This window comes from Pangasianodon hypophthalmus, chromosome 30, assembly GCF_027358585.1.
Source record: "Pangasianodon hypophthalmus isolate fPanHyp1 chromosome 30, fPanHyp1.pri, whole genome shotgun sequence".
In the NCBI taxonomy this organism is placed as follows: domain Eukaryota; kingdom Metazoa; phylum Chordata; class Actinopteri; order Siluriformes; family Pangasiidae; genus Pangasianodon; species Pangasianodon hypophthalmus.
The window spans coordinates 8,137,092-8,157,423 of record NC_069739.1 but is presented as its reverse complement, the minus strand read 5'-3'; the positions used below and the strand labels follow the sequence as shown (position 1 = coordinate 8,157,423).

At 41.0% G+C, this 20,332-nt stretch overlaps 1 protein-coding gene across 2 annotated transcripts in view; it reads left to right on the top strand.

Annotated features, from left to right (window-relative positions):
• The window catches only part of sh3rf1 (SH3 domain containing ring finger 1), a 52,095-nt gene that overhangs the window by 16,712 nt on the left and 15,051 nt on the right, over positions 1-20,332 (top strand). For both annotated transcript variants that reach the window (XM_026918249.3, XM_026918250.3), the window contains 3 exons: positions 8,434-8,709; positions 9,781-9,876; positions 14,019-14,351. In XM_026918249.3, coding sequence (XP_026774050.3) covers positions 8,434-8,709; positions 9,781-9,876; positions 14,019-14,351 — 705 coding nt within the window. The remainder of the gene's footprint in view (positions 1-8,433; positions 8,710-9,780; positions 9,877-14,018; positions 14,352-20,332) is intronic.

Here is a 20,332-nt window from a genome sequence, read left to right as displayed (position 1 = left end):
GCGAAATTGCATTTTTTTTAAATGTTAAAAGAAGATTTTGCTTGTTTAATACTGTAATGAATGAATGAAAAATGGTCAATTCTGTACAAATATTCAATTTTTACTATTTAATAAATGCAATCAGTTAATTTATTCTAATTAGTTTGTAATTGTTGTTAAAAAATGTTATGAGAGAGAGATTACAATACCCATTATAGAGATGATATAATAATTTTTTAAATATAAACTCAATTAGACTATAAAATAAATGCAGTTGTGTCTGTTGCAGATTTAGTTCACATTGTCTGTGATTGTTAGTTGTGTTGTAGCGTGAATAAACCTCACTTATTTTCAGTTTTCAGCACATTTGAGAAGCAGAGAGTGGAAAATTGTCATAGACTGTATATATACATATAAATAAATAAATCTTTATCCGTTTTCAGTGAGTCGGATCATTTGGCTCAGCTCACCAATAAGAGTTGACTCTTTTTCTCCTGAATGATTATTTTTTTTTTCCAACCTTTGCTTAGTTATGAATGAAATTGTTTCATGCGCTCTTACAATTCCATGGAACCGTTTAGTTTAATCATGAACGCTTTTTTTATTTTGCTTCCTGAATTAAACTGCAGTACTGATGAGATCAGATATACTTAGCTAGTAAGCCCAAATCCTACTGATCTCTCTCGCTCTCTCTCTCTCTCTCTCTCTCTCTCTCTCTCTCTCTCTCGGAGAGGTTCTGAGTATGAAGGATGGAGTGAGAAGGGAGAGGAAAATGACATGTGGAAGGTTTGAAAAGCAGGGGAAAGAGGGAGTAGAGCGATGTGGAGGATCCGATCCTCATGAGGAGAGGATGGATGAAGAGGCATTTAGAAGCAGAGAGATGGGAGAAGCTCGGAAGTGGAAATGAAATTAGAGCCTGCTGTGGATGCAGCTGCTGCTGAGTCACGTCTTCGAAGGAACAAGCAGACGGAGAAATGTTTTAATCATACAGCTTTGTAGTGCGTTCTGTTCGCATACGCTAAAGAGATCCCTCTTTTCTCTTGTTTGTCTTTTTGCTTTTTGAATGCACTTAGACGTGATTTGTTCTGGGCCAAAGACCTGCTGCCACATGCACACGCACACACACACACACACACACACACATACACACACAGAGGCAGACAAGGAGAGAAGAACAGAGAGACATGCAGAAAAAGACATGGGGAGAGAGAGAGACTCACACAGAGACAAGCAGAATGAGGGAGAGAGAGACACATACACTGAGAAAGAGATGGAGAGTCTCACAGAGAGAAAGAGAGAGAGAGAGACCCAGAGCTAGAGACATGCACAAAGAGACCAGTAGAGAGAGAAACAGAGAGAAAGACAGGGAGATAGAGTAAGACACAGAGAGACAAGGAGAGAAAAAGAGAGAGACTCACAGAAAAAGAGATGCGGAGAGAAAGAGATGCATAGAGAGAGAGGCAGTGAGAGAGACAAACACACACACACATACACACACACCAGCTTTTGAGGACTAATTAGCCACATTCACTTTACATTTATAAGGCTGGGTGTACACTTTTACTTTTTTTGCTATTCTCTCAGCCTTTCCAGATACTGTACTCAAAACAAACCACACACACACACACACGCATGTACGCACACAAACATTTCAGAGTCTCTTTTATGAATACCACATGCTTCCTTGCTCCATTCCATAATTCCCTCATAAACTCCAGACTCCCTCCTTGCTAAAACACTCTTTTTGATGACTAATATGTAGCTTACAAAATGCTCCTGCCTTTACACTTCCATATGGTTAATGTTTGACTCGGCGAAACGCTGCCCTCTCCTTCAAAACCGAACTTCAGTCTTGTCCTCGAGTTTTCTAGGTCTGCACATGTCTACCTCATGGTTCATCTGTCCACACTTTCAGGCCCGGGCAGCTTTGATCACACGCAAGGACTCTGGCTCCCACAAGCCCCACTGGCCGCTGCCAGGCAGCTTGTCTCGATCAGGCTAAATGGCTGCGATTCCCACGAGTCCCCAAATTACAGTTTAATGCGAAAGGCTGAGCACATGGAGAGAAGGAAATTTATGGAGGTCAGTGCCCGATGACTGTGGAGCAGGTGTGCTGTAATGAGGATTGTGCTGTATTAATAAATACCATAGTCGTGTGTGAGTGTGTGTGTCTGTGTGTGTGTGCGCGCGCGCGTGTATGTGTGTGTGTTGGTTAACATCATCTATGTCTGATTTGCATTATAGAAGTTGACTAGAACTGTGGCTTGAGGGTGGAGGTATGAGGAAAAGGAGAGGTAGAAGTCAAGTGAACTGGAAGGATCAGGTTGGTGTGTGATCCTGGTCCAGACTCACATCTGTTGTCCAGACAGCCTGCCCGGTGTGTGCGTGTGTGTGTGTGTGTGTGTGTGTGTGTTCTTATTTTACTCCCTTTTCTTGGATTTTGTTTTGCTCACTTTCTGACTTTGACTCTGGCACTGATCTAGTGAAGTATTCCTTAAGGAGATGTTCATTTAACATTTATGGAAGGAGTCTCCAGTGTCGGCACTTTGTACCGCTCAGTAGGTTTTCCGCTGTGGGAAAGTCTTCATGATGGAGGAGAAATTTTTGTTTGTTTGTTTTTGCAGGTGCTCCACAATACATCAGATGCAACTATAAATGGATAAAAAATCATTCGTGTCTTTCTTAGTTAATAAACGATGCAGTCATTGGCAAAATCCTGTGATATTAGAGGAATAAAACACTTTGGGACACTATCACTAAAACACTTAAATCAGCTCGTCGTTGCTTGTTTTTCTGTAACAGCACACTGTATTGTGTTTTATTCTTTACATAAGCTATATGCCCAACCGTTTGCCTTTATGTTGCATGCAGAAAAGGAGATGCTAATCTTTGAGCTAATATCACTTTGGTCATTTTAATTAATGACTTTTTTGTTACCTGGAGTAATAATAAGTGGAACGTATGTGAGACCTAACACATGGAATGTTTTGTTGGTATTGAATGTTCTAGCAAAGAAACCAGAATGCCGAAGGTTGATTTTCTGTCAAGATCCATCAAGCGGCAACAGGACCGTGTCTGACTCTGTGACAAAAGGTTACGAGAGGCATGGACACTATGTAAAAGGCCCCGGGGGTGATGGGATCAGGATTGGAGTTCTGCTTGAATCAACAGGCTGAAAGGCCAGGAAGTACAGTGTTTAGCTGAGATAGATATCTGCTTCTACCTGGACTTCTGTTCAGCCACCTACTTTGTGACCTTGCTGCATCATTGAGGACGCGGCCAGCTCTCGGCTTTACGACCAGCCTGTCTAATGGCCTATATTTCATACCAGTTAGTCAACTGTATCTCACAAGAGTGCTTATGGGAACCGATAAAGTGAGGCAGCGTATGCGTAGAGGGGCCCATTTCAGACTAATTGCTCCTGGGGAAAGGTGGCCAGGGTGGAGGAGGTGGTGCAGGACCAGATGGGACTGAGGTGTGAGATATGGGACGGCTGTACTCCCCACTAGCTGCAAACAAGGCCATTAGGAGCCCATTTCAGCTAATGGGGTTGTAATCAGAACAAGATGGCCGCTCTCGACCTCCTGCTCAATGTAGTTCTGTGTCATGAGCAGGCAACCCCCAGTTAGGGGCAGGGATCAGTAAACAAAACGTGAAGTGTGTTTGTGAAATGTGCTTGGGAGAATTGCCTCCCCATTTCCTCGTGTTTGTGTGTGTGTGTGTGTGTGTGTGTGTGTGTGTGCGCGCATGCACAGTGGTAATCTCTGACTGGAAACCCTTGAGGGCTGGAAGAGTGGAGGATTAAGACAATCCCTTGTCTAGTTTCCTCTCCACACCCTCAATAACAGCACCTAATAAACACTGATAGACTACGGAGATTTCGAACAAAGGATTGCCTGTGAAAACACTGCTACTCTTTACTGCCTGTGAAAACAAACCCCCGCACGCAGCATTTACCCACCGACAAAACCTTCCTAATAATCACCTGACCTTTTATTAGAGCTTGGGTATATAGCGGTATGGCGGATAGCTTGATAATTCGCATGATAAATTGTCATGATGTACTTCTTTGAGGTGCAGTTGCTATTGAAGATGGTCAGAAGTTAGATACTCAGGGGTGGGCAAATCACAAACGTATTAGCTGTTGGCAAGTGAAAGCTCCAGTCCCATGTTTTCTTTTTATCCAGAAACTAATTGACTAGGCTAAAAAAGTGGTACTTAACGTAATATTATAACATATGGTCAGCCGTTTGAATGCATTAATACAGACTAACTAACAAAAAAAGAAAAAAAAACAGAGCCTTTGCTTTCGTCAGTGTTTCCACAGACTTGGGCTGAACAATATGACAATATAATATATCAATATCATAATCAATATCAAATAATATGATAATTTTTTTAATAGACAATCATGAGCAGGGAAAGATCAATATTGCTCAAGCCTACTCCTTATGGTCACATGACTTCTCTAAGCACCAGCAGTTCAGGTTTGCATGCTGACTGAGCGCAGTGTGACGTGTGGATGTGTGTTCTATGCGTGTGCTTGTGTGTATTGGATTATGCAAAAATACTGATGGCTATTTTCTGTGCGTGGCTGTGTGCATGTGAGAAAAGCAGTAGAAATAGAAGTGCATCCTGTCGAGAACACTTTTACCCAAAAAAAAAAAAATGTTAGCTGTTAAGACAAGTCCAGTTACAAGGCTGGTGATGCAACAAGTCCAGAAGGTGCTCAGCTGCAATCAGATTACAAAAGCTGGAGATTATATACCTGAAAGTATACGTTGTTGGAAGAAATTCATGTGATTATAATGAGTTCCAGGTTGTCAGTCTGGGAAACATATCATTATAGACAAACATGTCACAGAACTGATTTCAACTTCCTCTGGAATAAACTCTTTCCGCTCTATATTTGGTCTAACATATGATAGCTATCATCAGCTCAGATTAGGCGGAAGTGTACATGCAGAAGAACCATCTGCAACAGATGTACATTATACAAGCTGTAACAAATCAACTGTCCAAACATCGTTAGTTAATAAGCAGAGTTTATTTTCTGCTGGTGCTGGGAGCTGAAATAGAAATTGGGAATGAGCTTACAGGTCTTCTCAGGACTTAGTAGTCCTCACAGTGTCTAACCCTAACCCTAGATCCCTCTGTGTGTGTGTGTGTGTGTGTGTGTGTGTGTGTGTGCGTGTGCAAGGGAGTGAGTGAGTGAGTGAGTGTGCCCTCTCATGTACAATCCTAGCTGGCTGTTGACATTGTGTTGACTCGTGTGGATGCTCTGTGCTTCCTGCCACACCTTAGACAGCTCCAAGCACTAATTGCATTAGCCATCAAAACAGATTCGAGCTGACAGATTAGTCGGCACCCTACAAGTCCATAGTGGCCCGAGGCGACCGCGAAATGGCACTAGAGTCTCTCAGGACTGCGACAGAACACACAACTTGACGGAGGATGAGAGAGGAAATTAATGCTGTGATCTGGAGGCTAATGCAGGCTCTCGTTTCTCAAAGAAGGCGATTACAAAGAAGTAGTAAGGAATTAAACATGACAGGGTGTGCTGTTCTAGGAAAATAATCAACAATGCAGTGTAGCCCACTGAGAATCAGACTTGGAGTTGATTATTTGTCTGTAACAGCATGTCCGGATGTGTTTTATTTCACAGCAGTGCTGTTATAGAAAATGATTCAACACCTGACCAATCAGATTTGAAAATTCAGCAGAGATCAGGATTAATGTACATTTAATCAGACAAAAGGTTGCACCAGTTCAAGCGCCTTATCTGCTCCCTCTTTTTTTTTTTTTTTTTTTTTTTTTTGCCCATTTTACTACCCCAGCCCACACCAGGACAGGTGCTGAAAGACAGAGAGCAGACAGAGAAGCTTGAGCTCAGGCAGAACTGTTCATGTTTTTGGGGCAGAAAATGGATTTATGCATCGCCTTTTTTTTTTTTTTTTTTTTTTTTTTAAAAACACATGATGCAACACAGGATATGCTTAAAATAACACACCATGTCCACTATGGTTGAGACTGAGTATGGGTCAGTGAGCTGTAGGTTAGTTTAGTTCATAACCAGAGTAGATGGAACCACAACTCAAGTTCATACGGTACATCAAGATCAGAAACACGCAATAACAATCACGCCTTCTGAGACGAGTGGTCTGATTTCTGATGTGGAAATGAAAGGATTCAAGAAACGTGTGCTCACAGACGCAAAGTTATTGCTCAGAAAGGTATCCTTTTATGTTCCTCTGTTTCTAGTATTCTCCTACTATGGTACACCTGACACTCAAACCATAAAAAAAAAAACACATGCACAGAAGGACCACCCTGGCTTCATTCTTTCATTAGATGGTTCCCCGTCTTCCTTCTTCCTGGCAGAAGTGGCTTGGTCTGTAAATGTGCTGACAGCTGGTTCTGTGAGAGGCCCATGGAGGGGAAGGAATAGAGTGAGGAACATTGAGGGGGGAAAAGAAAATGAGAAGCACATAGGGATTAAACATGGGCACTGGACCATGAGCTTTTGGGTTTGTTATCAAAGACCTTATACCATTGTAGCTATAAATTCCAAAAACAACAACAACAATGCTGTGCACACAAAATTGGGTTGTGTATTAAATCTCAGGTGGATACTGGATTGTTTTTGCATCTGAGTCTATTTCACTGTCTATGATACGGTCCTTAAACACCTCGTTTCTTAGTAAAACGCCAGAAAATATGGAAACGTTGCCATAGTATTTTTTAGAGGTTATGAATAGCAAGTACTAGTTTCAGGCCTGAGACTTTTATTACATAATCACCTAAGGATCTCAGTCAAAGGATTTGATTCATGAATTATATCTATCTGTAGTTTTGATGTGTAACAGTAATATTTAGTGGAGTACGTAGTATGTAGTATGGATATCTTCCTCCAGGACACATGAAGACAGCTAAAGACATCCTCTCAAACTGCTGCTCATGCTGCATCACAAGGCTGCGTAACACACTCGGAGGAAAGCGCTTTCTGCCCTCTTCCTCATACATGAGCTCACAGATGCCCATGATTGGCTAGTATCGCTGTGATTGACAGGGGAGAGAGAGGGATGTTTGTATCCAGCTTGAAGACAGAGGCCCAATGCTTGATAAATACTGAACAGACATGGCTTTCAAAATCTTAAAACCCTGATTTTAATACCACGCTTAAGTCAACCTAGCTATCATTGTTAAATAGGCCAAAATTGTGACCTGTGTAATTGAACAAATGTGTAATGAGTTGGTTAACTAGTGCATTAATAGAGACTGGAGTTAATATCATTTATATGGGTTATAAACAGCCAGAAAATGTCCTTACTATCCGTAGTTTAGAAGATGATGGGATTCGGAAATAAGTAACGCGCGTTTTGAAAAGAAAAACTGTTTAGCAGAAAGCCAGTAGGAAGTATTTTTTCCCTCGGGTTTGAAGGACAGAAGGAAAAATGATGGTGATTGGCATATCAGCAGCTGAGTCTTGCACTCAAGGCGATGCTTAAAAAAAAAAAAAAAATAAATAAATAAATTGACAGCCCGGACATCATCTGCTTCTCCCTGGCTTGGATGATCGTGAAACATAACAATTGACATTTCACGTTTGCCAGCATTCAGGGACATTTGTTTAAAATTTGCAGAAAGTTTGAATGAATGCTTGTATTTTTCTCCGTTTCGTGGCACGTTAATGGCAGTGAGTGTGTGCTGATCCTCCTGTGTACACTTCTGTGGGTCATTAGTCGTAAACAGTACAGTCGTGCCAACCCTCTCTATGCGCTCTCTCTCACTTTTTTAAGCATAGAGACTGTGTGCTGTGTTGTTTAAGATTCTGCTCTGTGTTTGAAGCAGAGAGGAGGAAGTTTGTGGTGGGGGAAGCACTCGAGCTCCCTTCCCCCTGCCTGTGGATCATTGTCACTGCTGAATGGAGCTTTGACTGGTTCCAGACGACTGGGCCAGCACCACAAAGCTCTTCACACACTGATAAATGGGTCTCAGCTCGCAGTATTGTGGATCCTTGGGCGAACCCCGAAGCATTCTGGGACTGTTGGACAACGGGCTTGTCAGTGAGTGAAGCAACACAGATGGGGCTAAAATGCGAGGCAGTGCAAGCAGTCAGTCAGACAAATCTGCGCTGGCATTAAGTGTGTGTCTTTTGGAGCAAGGCAGAGATTTATCCTACTGCTTTTTGCATGAATCCTCAGAGTCATTGCCTGTATAGATTGCAGTTAATGGTTCTTTGTTAGCAGTTAAGCAACCTTCAGTAAAGAGTGTATAACAGGAGCATAGAAGCCGTCAGTGTTCTATACACACACGTACCTCATACGCATGCAGTCCTACACCTCCTCACTGTTTTTCCCCATTCAGCACATTTTAAGAATAAATACGCCTTTCAGTACTGTTGTTTAAAATTCTGGACAAATTGGACTAAACCAATTCTTCCTCCCGTTGCAGGGAGTACCCCAGCTCCCCTGCGCCAAGGCCTTGTACAACTACGATGGCAAAGAACCCGGCGACCTCAAGTTCAGCAAGGGCGACATCATCATCCTGCGCCGGCAAGTGGACGAGAACTGGTACCACGGCGAAGTGGGCGGAGTGCACGGCTTCTTCCCGGCCAGCTTCGTGCAAGTGATCAAGCCACTCCCACAGCCGCCGCCACAGTGCAAGGCCCTGTACGACTTCGAGCTGAAGGACAAGGAGGCTGACAAGGACTGCCTTCCTTTCTCAAAGGTGAGGAACTTGTGCTACGTCATAGTTACGCAGGTTTATGCAAAGTTTCAACATGAATAGCTCGTTGTTCCTAATTACGATATTCATAACTGAAATTTTTTCTTGTAGTGATGTGATATTTGTCAATATGGCGGAACTTGTGGATGTTTGGTTTGTGGTCGAATGATATGTTTTTTTCCCCCCCAGACAAAAATACCATACATTTTCTGAACTTTTTCTTGAACATTTCATTTCTTATATTCACTTGAAATACTTAAGGTAAACCCTAACTTTTACATTAACATTTAAATGAACTAGCTAACAGAAACACATCCCTCGTGCACCAGCACCAGCAACAGTAGGTTTTTTTGGGAGGGTCTCCATCAACCATGAATTGAAAGATTCTGGTCAACCATGATTGAAAGCACATGTGAAGAGTGCATGCACAGTTTGTGTAAAGCCAGTAATGATAAGCTCATTATATTGGATTAAGTTCAGTCAAATTTCATTTAAACGAAGTTTTTACATGGATACTTTCATCTTTCTTAAATACTTTCTCTTTGAGCTTAGTTATGAAAATGCTAGTTTTTAACCTCCACACAATACAGAATAATGTTCTAGCATATTATTACTGACCAACGTGACTACAGCATTGCGATGCAACCATTACACATACAGAGCATGCGATATTGATGTTGACAAGGCAGCCGATATCGTTCAGGCCTAATATCGTGGTCTGCAGTCTGCAAAGCGTTAGTCGTGTTTATGTTAGCTAGCTTAGCTTTGCTCACTAAATGACAGGAATCAAACAAATTATATAGGATCTTTAGTAAAAACTGATTGTTTTCTAAATGGTGACTAATACAACTTAATTAAATTAACTTGAACTAATTAATGTTTTGAGAGTTAACTATTGTTTTTACTGGCACATGTGGTATAACTGATGGTCTCTGTGTGTAAACCATGTGATGGAAATGACTGATCTTAAACAGATGTATTTATTCATTTATTTATTTCTTAATAACACATCACTATTTTCAACTAATTGTCCCTCTGCTCTCTTCTCTTCGCTGTCACTTCTCTGCTGTGCAGGACGACATTCTGACAGTAATTCGACGCGTGGACCAGAACTGGGCTGAGGGAATGCTGGGAGATAAGATCGGCATCTTCCCCATATCCTATGTAGAGGTAAGGCACATTCTGATGGATTGCCGTGTTTCAGTTAGGAAAGCATTGCCAGGTTTTTCAAAGCTGTTCAATTCTGTATGTACGCTATAGTAGAAATGTCCCTTTTGAGGCACCCTTACAATAGAGAGTTTCCCTGTAGTTTGGTTTTCATTATTATTTTAAAAATATTCCATAAATAAGGAATACATGTGAAGACTGTATTGAATTTACTGGTTGCACAATTGCACATTGTCCATGTAGTGCACAGTAATAGAATGGATTTATTTATAATTGCACTATTCATTATCACCTAGATGAGGATGGGTTCCCTTTTGAGCCTGGTTCCTCTCAAGGTCTCTTCCTCATATCATCTCAGGGAGTTTTTCCTTGCCACAGTCGCCTCTGGCTTGCTCGTTAGGAATAAATTCACACATTTACAATTTATTTAGATTTAATTTATTTTGAATGTATTTATTTCTGTAAAGCTGCTTTGTGACAATGTCCATTGTTAAAAGTGCTATACAAGTAAAAGTGAATTGAACTGAATAAGGTTTACCTGAATAGAGCTGCAGTAAATGGTTGTTAAAGATCTCGTACGACCTCTAATGTAATGTTCACTATATTTATAGCAGACAGCTGACATGATGGTGATCAGCATATACTGTAAATAACAGTATATTTATTTGAATTGGGTTCCTGAGTGGAACAATGGTGAAGAGGTTTTACTGACGATCCCACAACCATCCATGACCGCGAGTACCAGAGGGCATAATTGGCTCTGCTTTCTGGGTGGAAGGATTGGCGCTACTGACACAGGGCTATCTTGGGTATCTGTAAGCTTGTGTATTATGGGAGAAGGCACTTTTCCTTCTCCTTTTGAAAAGCACGTGCGTGTTCACATTCGCAAACTTCCTAGTTGATAGCTGTGTGATTGGGGAAACTATTATGATTTGGTATTGACTAAAATTAAGAGAAAAAATGGAGTGCCTTCATAATAAAAAAAAAACAAGAAAATTGAGCACATGTTTCTTGGACATGCTACTATCATCATCATTCATTTGAGGTTTCAGTAGACACATCCATGACTGTATAGCTGACTCACTGAAAAGCTACCAAGCATTCAGAAACACATCTCCATCATCAGCTTCAATAACCGCAAGCATGGCCAATTACTCAGCTCTTTTTTTAACGGTCCATGCTGTCAGTGAAGCTCCTGAATGGCAGAGCTCTAAAATTGGCTTTCTGAATAGAGATGCGTGACAACCTTCTGTGGCAAAACAACAGTCACTTTACTAATGACTGACACATAGTAGCCCCGTGGGTTAGAATGGAACAGCTGGTGAGGCTGTTGTGGGAGTTGAGGCGTACCCTCACAGCTCCCTATTCCTCACGTGCATACACACTCTTTTGTGTCGTCACTCTGGTCTTCAAACACATTCACATCCTCACAGCTCTATTAATATGTAAAGTTTGAGAACAGTCCTCAGTACATGGGAACTTATGTCACTGGGCTAAAAACATCATGCTCTTACCCTGTAAACATCATTGCTCGATGTTCTGATATATACATCTTAGTCGTCCTTCCGCAATTGTGCACAGAACATTGTGCTCAGTCACTCACTCAGTCACTAACTCCATCACGCAGTCAGTCATTCGGCTAGTCAGTCAATCCATCAATCATTCAGGCACTCACTCGGTCAATCAGGCAGTCAGTCTGTCACTCACTCAATCAGGCAGTCAGTCAGTTACTCAGGCAGTCAGTCAGTCAGTCACTCACTCAGGCAGTCAGTTACTCAGGCAGTTACTCAGTCACTCACTCACTCAGTTACTCACTCACTCAGGCAGTCAGTTTCTCACTCGCTCACTCACTCACTCACTCACTCACTCAGTCAGTTACTCAGTAAAGTAGTCACTCACGCAGGCAGTCAATCAGTTACTCAGGCAGTCAGTCACTCAGTTACTCATTCACTCAGGCAGTTAGTCAGTTACTCAGGCAGTCAGTCACTCAGGCAATCATTTACTCAGTCAGTCAGGCAGTCACTCACTCAGGCAGTCAGTCAGTTACTCAGTCACTCACTCATGCAGTCAGTCAGTTACTCTGGCTGGCACTCACTCACTCACTCAAGCAGTCAGTCACTCACTTATTCACCCAGTCAGTCAGTCAGTTACTCAGTCAGTCACTCACTCAGTCAGGCAGTCACTCACTCAGGCAGTTAGTCAGTTACTCAGTCACTCACTCATGCACTCACTCACTCACTCAGGCAGTCAGTCAGTTACTCTGGCTGGCACTCACTGACTAACTCACTCAAGTAGTCAGTCACTCACTTATTCACCCAGTCAGTCAGTCAGTTACTCTGGCTGGCACTCACTAAGGCAGTGAGTCAGTAACTCAGTCAGTCAGTCACTCACCCAGTCACTCACTAACTCAGTCACTCACTCAGTCATTCACTCACTTGGTCGCTCTTTCAACAGAGTAGTTAAACTCTTCTCCCAACATTCACAACTTCATTCTATCTAGTCTGTGTCTCTCCGTCACTAACCTGGGCCCTAAAATAAGCTTCAAAACAGTCCAAAATAGCTGCTGTCACACACGCATATCTTCAGCAGCGCCACTCGCATTCAAATGGAGAAATAAAGGGAGAGGGGGAAGAGAGGGGGCGGAGGGACAAGGATCACAAAAGCCATAGCTATTTCCACTGTGCTGGCTTGTTTCCAAAAACAAGCGAGCGCTTTTGTGTGTGTAATATCAGCCTCGGCTGACATCAGAAGAGACACGAACACGGCTGTATGAAAGAGAGCGACAGAAGAGGGGGAGAGGGGGAGAGGGGGATAGCTGTTTCTGGCACTCGTGCTGTTCCTGTGCTCCTCTGCGTGCCTGTTAAAGGGTGATGAGGTGACTGTATGGAGTGTTTACGTAAATGTAATGCATAATGTCATTATCCTTAGATATTTTATTTTTGTTTTTAGACCTTCGAACTGATAAAATAATGATTTTTAAAGAACAATTAAATGTACTCAGGAAACAAAGATCTAACAACAATACGTGGAGAATTACAATAGTCATAGTTGACTCCAAAAGTTTGCGCATCCTAAGAAGTTATTTGTTCCAGTAAAGCATTTAATGTGTTGTGTTTCACAGATGTTTTTTTTATTATGACGAAAAACAAAAATGTCAAATAGAGAGGGGGAGAAAACTCAAGTGATATCATTTGAAAAATATTCTTCTTTGCTTTTATTACTCCCTCCATGTTCTTTTGTATCCTCATAACTGCTGTTGGATCCTCTCACTTGCATTCTTCCTGACATATCTGTTGTAACTCTGCCAGATGTCATACACAGTTCTGGAGAATGAAAAGATGATGCCTAGAGTTTGATTCTCTCATTTGGTTCTGTTCAAACTTTTCCATTGATCTCGCATTGTTGTTTTGTTGCAGGATACGCCCACATTTCATTTTTTTAAAAACTTTTTTTTTGGGATTTATTTTTTTTTAAAGTTATTTGTAAAATAAAGGTAAACCAAATAATTTCTGAATGAAAAATGAAAGGAATACAACCAATATCTAATCCACTATTGTGTATCAATAGGCCTTGGCTGACTTCCACCCTTTAAACACATAATACAGGGTAATACATAGGTATTTGGTGAGCAGGTATTTGGTGTGGCTAATGCACACACGCCTTAAACATCAGCATTGCCTTTTATTGTCTCTACATGTATAAGCTTGACTCAGTTAGCATAATGAATATGTATGTGCTCCAGGACATGCAGGTGAACTCAACTTAGTGCACGGTTCCACTTCTGATTGGCTGCTTTTATGCAGTGGTGTCGAGTTTGCTGCTTGGATGTCGTGTGTGTGTGTGTGTGAGCTGTAGTAACAAGGTTCTATGACAAGCTAAAGCTTTTATACTTTCCACTGATTCCCTTTCCCCATTCTGCCTACGATCTCATCGCTTTCCGTGCGTTGAGCAGAGCTGCTCCTGAGTGACAGTAATATGTGGCTGATTCTCTTTTTCCACCCACTCCCCTGCTTTCTCTTCCTCTTCTGATCCTGTCGTCCTTTTATCTTCTCATCTCCATCTCGACAATAGGCTTCACAGAAAGTAACACTTTGTGTAAATTGCTCTCTAACTTTCTGAATGTCTGTGTCTTCTCTGTCTCCCAGTTTAACTCGGCCGCACGGCAGCTCATCGAGCTCGACAAGGTGCCTGACGACTCTGCCGAGGGCACTTCCTCCTCCTCCTCCTCCTCTTCATCCTCCTCCTCCTCAGGCCCCCAAGCCAACGGCTCACAAAAAGCAACAGGGGAGAAAAAGAACAGCAAGAAGCGCCACTCGTTCACCTCACTGACCATGTCGCATAAGCCGTGCCTGGCCCCGCCGCCACAGCGCCACTCCATGGAGATCAGCGGGCCCGTGCTCATCAGCTCCTCGAACCCTACAGCAGCCGCACGCATTGGGGAGCTCAGCGGTGGTTTGTCCTCCAGCGCCCCCTCCCAGGTGAGCGAAAGAGACAGAGATGGATGACTTGCATGGTTTTGTATCATCATGTAAGAAGAGCACGTTGAATTTTCTCTGAAAATTCACCGAGCTTGCAGCAACACTAAGAAAATTCAAAAGCCATTCATCTAGGTCATGCTAGAGATACATCTGCTACGCTAATTGTGGTTTTTTATTATAATATCACAATGTTTTTTTAAAAAAAAGGGTTCCTGAAGGGGCCTTTTGATAGTTGTACGCACTTCACTTCAACTTGGAACCCACTCCTGTAAGGACAATCATCCTTTAATGGTTTCCCCAGTCTAAAACATTTAAGATGTAAACTTTTAAAATTTTTTCCCCCATTTTCATTCATTTTTCACCTGCTAGTTCACACCCACCAGCCAGCTCTGTCCTATCACATGACCTCTACCAACTTAGAAGGTTGAAGCCCATCGCATGATTCCTCCAAGACGCATGAAGCCAGCCAACTGTTGTTCATAGGGCAGTGTAACACTTGGAGGAACGTACTATCTGCCCTCTTCCTCATACATGAGCTCACACAAAGCAACGATCGGCTAGTGTCGCTGTGATTGACAGGGGTGCGAGAGTATGTCTTCCCTCCCACTCAGAGTGTACAACCAATTTTGCTGGCTGTGGCGTTGTTGGGATTTGAACTCGTGATCTCTTTTCTGTTGTGACGCTCGGGACCCAAGATATAACTTTTTTTTTTTTTTCTTCCTCCACAAGAGTGTATAGTGCAAGCAAGGAGCATTAGACATAACTCTGTAGTGACCTCATGCTCGAAATGAAACCACGGTTAACCCGGAATAAGTGCAGAATAGCCTGTAATACAGCAAATATTCATTTCATTCCTTCCCAAACCCAAAACTCTTCATAACCACTGATTGCTGAAAACACCAATTTCCTTCTCCTGTTGTTGAGAATGCAATTAACTAATTAATTGGAATAAGATAAGATAACGTTAAGATGGAGTAAGATAAATTTACCCAAGGCTCCTGTAATTTAATATAATGCTGATAAACTGTAGTATCAAATCAGCATTCTGAAAAGGTTCAACACCCACACGGTTCCATATTTGGCTCTTCGACTTGACCTCATAAAGGTTCATGATGTTGCCACAGCTGTATTTTAAAAGGTATTCAGAAGCAGCAATAATTTTAGGGAGTCTGCTTATGAATATTCATGACTTTTGAATATAAATATTCATGACTCCCTTCAGCAGTGTGTTTAAAATAGACATGGATTTCCAGAGTAAGGAACTTTTTACTGTCCGTAGTCAAAAATGCTGGAAAATTATACCATTTCCACGTAGTCTTCTACTCCTTTATATTCTATTGTGTTATTTGGATAGTATGTGACTGTGTGTGGTACAGAATAGTATTCATGCTCATGTCAGGAGGAGTAGCAGGTCAGTGCTGATTACAGCATCAGAGCACACACACATTCACACCATAAAATTTAAGGTTATGATCCCAGTGTGGTCGTCATGGATGCTACCTCATCATGGATACAGCGCATGATTTTTCATTTGAAATGCATTTCTGTGCAGGATAAAACTCCCTCTATAAAGAGGGTAGGGTGTGTGTAGCCTCAGAGGGTCATGAGTGAAGGAGAGGGAATGAAATGAATGAAATGCAAACAGCTCAGTCCCCAGCTCAGATGTGTTTAACCACACCGGTTTCCTTCTGTCTGCACTATGCCACTTTCCGAGTCTCCAGAACTCATGGATGGGATCACAGCTTTTGACCGCACTGTCCAAAAAATAATCCGTTTTCGAGGTTACAGGAGTAATGACGGAAGGACAGTCAGCCTCCGCACTCCCACTGAGATCTGAGAGACAGGCGTGGCGACATCCTGTAACCTTGCTGCAGGAAGCTTCTAGATAGATTTATACCGCAATTCTCAAATCAGAAGGTGCTGATTAATTTTCAGGCTGCAACCTAAATGATTTTTATAGTAATGGATTTTTTCCTAGTATTTTCTTTAATTTAGAGGCAGATGCTCCACCTAATATAAGACGAATAATAAACAGATTTTACAAAAACATGTTATTTAACCAAGAAAAATGTCTTTCTGTAAGGAGATGTTTATGTGTGTTTATATGAGTCTCCAGTGTCACTCAGTGAGTTTTCCACCACATGAAAGTCCTCACGATGGAGGATTTTGCTCTGTCATTCATTAAACACTTCAGGATATGTTATAGGAAGTTGATTACCTTCGGGGCGGTAATGATCATCCGCTTCGCATCTTATAAGAGCACAGCCTGTCGTGTGTTATTCCTTTTGGCTTTCCTAAGCACTGAGAAGGACAGATAGGTCACCTCTACTGAGACGGAGTTGGAGTCTCTCAGGTTTCTGTCTGATCTGAAAGCTGTTGGCAGTAGGAAAGGCCGAGACGGAGCAGAGAGAACACTGATCCTTATTCAGCTCTCTGAATGTTATCCATGGCAGTGGAATGAGGAAGTGTCTGTGTACTCTTTTGCTTCATTTGTAGAGACTAACAGCGTCTCCACACTGATGGGAGACATGGGAAACCTGATGCCGTAGGGACATTTTAGCAATCCTGTAATTATGTTGCAGACTTTAGGTTTTGTTAGGAAGGTTAGGATTACGTTAGGTGTAGACAAGAATGACGTATTGGTTAAAAAAAAAAAAAAAATATATATATATATATATATATATATATATATATATATATATATATATATATATATATATATATATATTGTAATGTGTGTGTGTGTGTGTGTATGTGTGTATATATATATATAAAATCTCTCTCTCTCTCTCTCTCTCTCTCTATATATATATATATATATATATATATATATATATATATATAAAAAATCTCCTTCTTTCAATCACATCTTGCCAGCTGCAAGGCAAATAACAGGTTTCTATTAATGCACTCATTCGAATGCGTTATTGTTTCTATAGTAACCACTTACACAGGTGTGTATGGCAGACACTCGACATAGTTTACACCTAAAAATAAATGGATTGTTATTCAACAAAAGAAACACGTGTAATCGTTGATATGCCTTCTGTAAGGAGATGTTTAATGGAAGGAGTCTCCAGTGTCAGTGGTTTGTAAGTGTCAGTAAGTTTGTGCTGTTTGGGTTCTCTGAAACTAGCTGCTTTATTTATTTATTTATTTATTTATTTAAAGACTAGCTGTAATTTTTATCTTATTGACTTAGAGAGGTTGGTAGCAGAACTTAGTGAAGTTGGTTCTTGGATGTTTCACAGCATTAAATGTAACTATAAACTGATGAAGTATGTATGGATGACGTTGTATTTTTTTTTTTTTTTTTTTATGCCACTGTGACTGAGTGGTGGAGGCATTAGGCTTTCAGGTTGGCCATCCATTTGTTCGTCTGTGATTCTCGTTGCGATATCTCGAGAATGAGTGATTGAATGGTTGTAGGATTTATGTTGAATTATCATCGTGACCAGCAGATGAACAGATTAGATTTTTAATTGAAAAATCGAAACAGGGTCAAGGTCACGCCAAGGTCAAAGTTTTGATTTGAAAAAGTTTTTCCTCAACTGCAGGAAGTGTATATAAAGGGTATTTGTGGTGTAGAAATTAGTATGAAGAAGGGATAGACTTGTTGGTCCCGGAGGCATCCCTGTCAATGCTGTCACGTGTCGAGTTTGACTTGTTTATTAGTTAAAACGAAATTGTAATTGTTGTCACGTTGCTGTGGCATAAGATGAAAAAAACACTTCAAGATGTGCTGTTATTAGAAAACAATAAGTTCAGCCTGGCAACACTAACACACATTCAGGCAATACTTATCTTTTTGCTGGAATATTTTGTGTATTGTTACACCCCATTTAAATTGGTGATTGGGCGTCTGTGCAATTGCTGCTTTATAGACGTGTAGAGTTTTCCAGCGTGTTTGTCTGGTTATATCGTACCTCTCTGTTTTATATAAACACTCTGCTTGGTTTGAAGAGCCTGATGACACGCTAGCTCCATTTCCTTTGTGTTTTGTGTCTATAATTAGACTCCGTTTTTTTTTTTTTTTAGTTACGCCAGCACTGTATTGTTGTTTGTCCGTTCACGATACTGCAGTAAACACGTTCAGCACGAATCTCCGAGCACGACTCAGTAGCCTGAGGCCCTCTGCATTGATCTCCCTCCCTCTCTCTCTTTTTACATCTGTCTGTTTTTATCCTTCCACTTCTCTCTTTTGCTCCCCCCAACCCACACCCCCCATTTCACATCTCTTGTTTTTTCCCTCGCCCACGTGTGCATCTTTTTCCTTTATTGACAGCCAACTCGTTCCTCGGGCTTCGCTGTAATTAATTCAATTTAGTCCATGTTGCTGCTTTACGTCGACTGACAGACGGCTGGTGCGAGTCGCGAAACTCCCTGCAATCAGCAAACAGTCTCGGGCAATGTTGCACCTCTGCTTTTATTCCTGAATAAAGAAGTCATAAAGCAGTAGGAGCCTTCAGTCACGCAATCCTTCTCTCCGTCACACTCCCTCTCATTTTAAAGGGCTATAATCAAGTCTTTTTAAACATTCCTGTCTGGTTGTTTCAATGCTAATAATTAACTACGCGATCCAAATACCACAAAAGTGCATTCATGCTTGTAACACGAAACACGCATCGCACTTCCAGTACTCCATGAGACCGCGTTACGCTTTCCAGGTTTAAGTTCTGGAATTACATCATGCAGCTCACCGAACGTGACCCATCTATCAGTTTGGATTTTCTCTGTGTTCTTACTCTTTCTCTTCAACTTCGAATGGTTTGAAATGGATGGAGGTAAGGAGCAGAAATCAAACCCTGTGTGAAAGGATATGAGGATATCGGAATTGGAAGGATAGTTGAAGGAGAGAAGAGGCTGTGTATGAGGGAAGCAGAGACCCAGGGTTATGAGAGAAAGAGGGAGTGAAATAGGAGGAGTGACTCTAACAGTACATCTAATATTTCTAATATGAATTTGTCTAAATTTTAACTCCTCTAGGAATTGCTTTTTGGCAGAGGAAGTATGATTTGAAGCCAAAGATTTGGACTCTTCCCTGAGCTGAAGTATAACCAATTCCTTGCTTCATATCCACAAACACATGCAGCTGCAAACAAATTTTACTGCCTTAAAATCCATCGTCTGATCATTTTTTGTGAAAAAAGTATAATTTAATTTCAGTAACACATTCTATGAAGCCCGTATTCATAAATCATTATAACTCTGCTTATGATTCTTAGTAAGTTGGGTTTTTATAAACTGTAGTAAAGCTCTAATTAATGTGCTATAAGTAATTCTTTGATAAGTTATAATTATGCAACGCAGGTGTCACTATTCATTATTATGCCATGTGGTACACTGCTCAATAATGACCTGTGCGTAATTATAAAGCATTATGATGCATTATAACCATTGTAACATGTAACATTTATTAACAATTATAAAAACACTGAGTGCTTGTGTAAGTAGGACGCTATTAACATTGTAAATGTTTATGATTTTTTTTATAATTGTTACTAAATATTGCAGTTGTTTTAGAATTATTCATAGGTCATTATGTTAAAGGTTGTACAATACACATGGAATTGTAATAAACACTTAACGTATGATTCTAGGTTATCAACAAATTATTAATAGCAGAGACTTTTCACAAAAATAATGTATGTGCAATCTCTCCTGAATACATATATGCAGAACTATTATTATGTGCTTTAATATGATTGCAAGACTAGAGAATCCCACTGTGTGTTGAAAACTACTGATTTGAAAGCATATTCGAAATAAATTGTTGACATCTTGCGGTTTACGTGACCGATAGCTTAATAAGATTCTTGTCCCCCCCCCCCAGTTTTGACCTAATTTAATCTTGGCCGATTCCTACCCCTATCACACAACAGCTTATGACTTTTATTCCAGCTTGTGCCATATTACTATTTACACTTGAGTGTTCAAGCTCATTTAAACTGTAGTTAGATCATGATCTACAAACACTGATT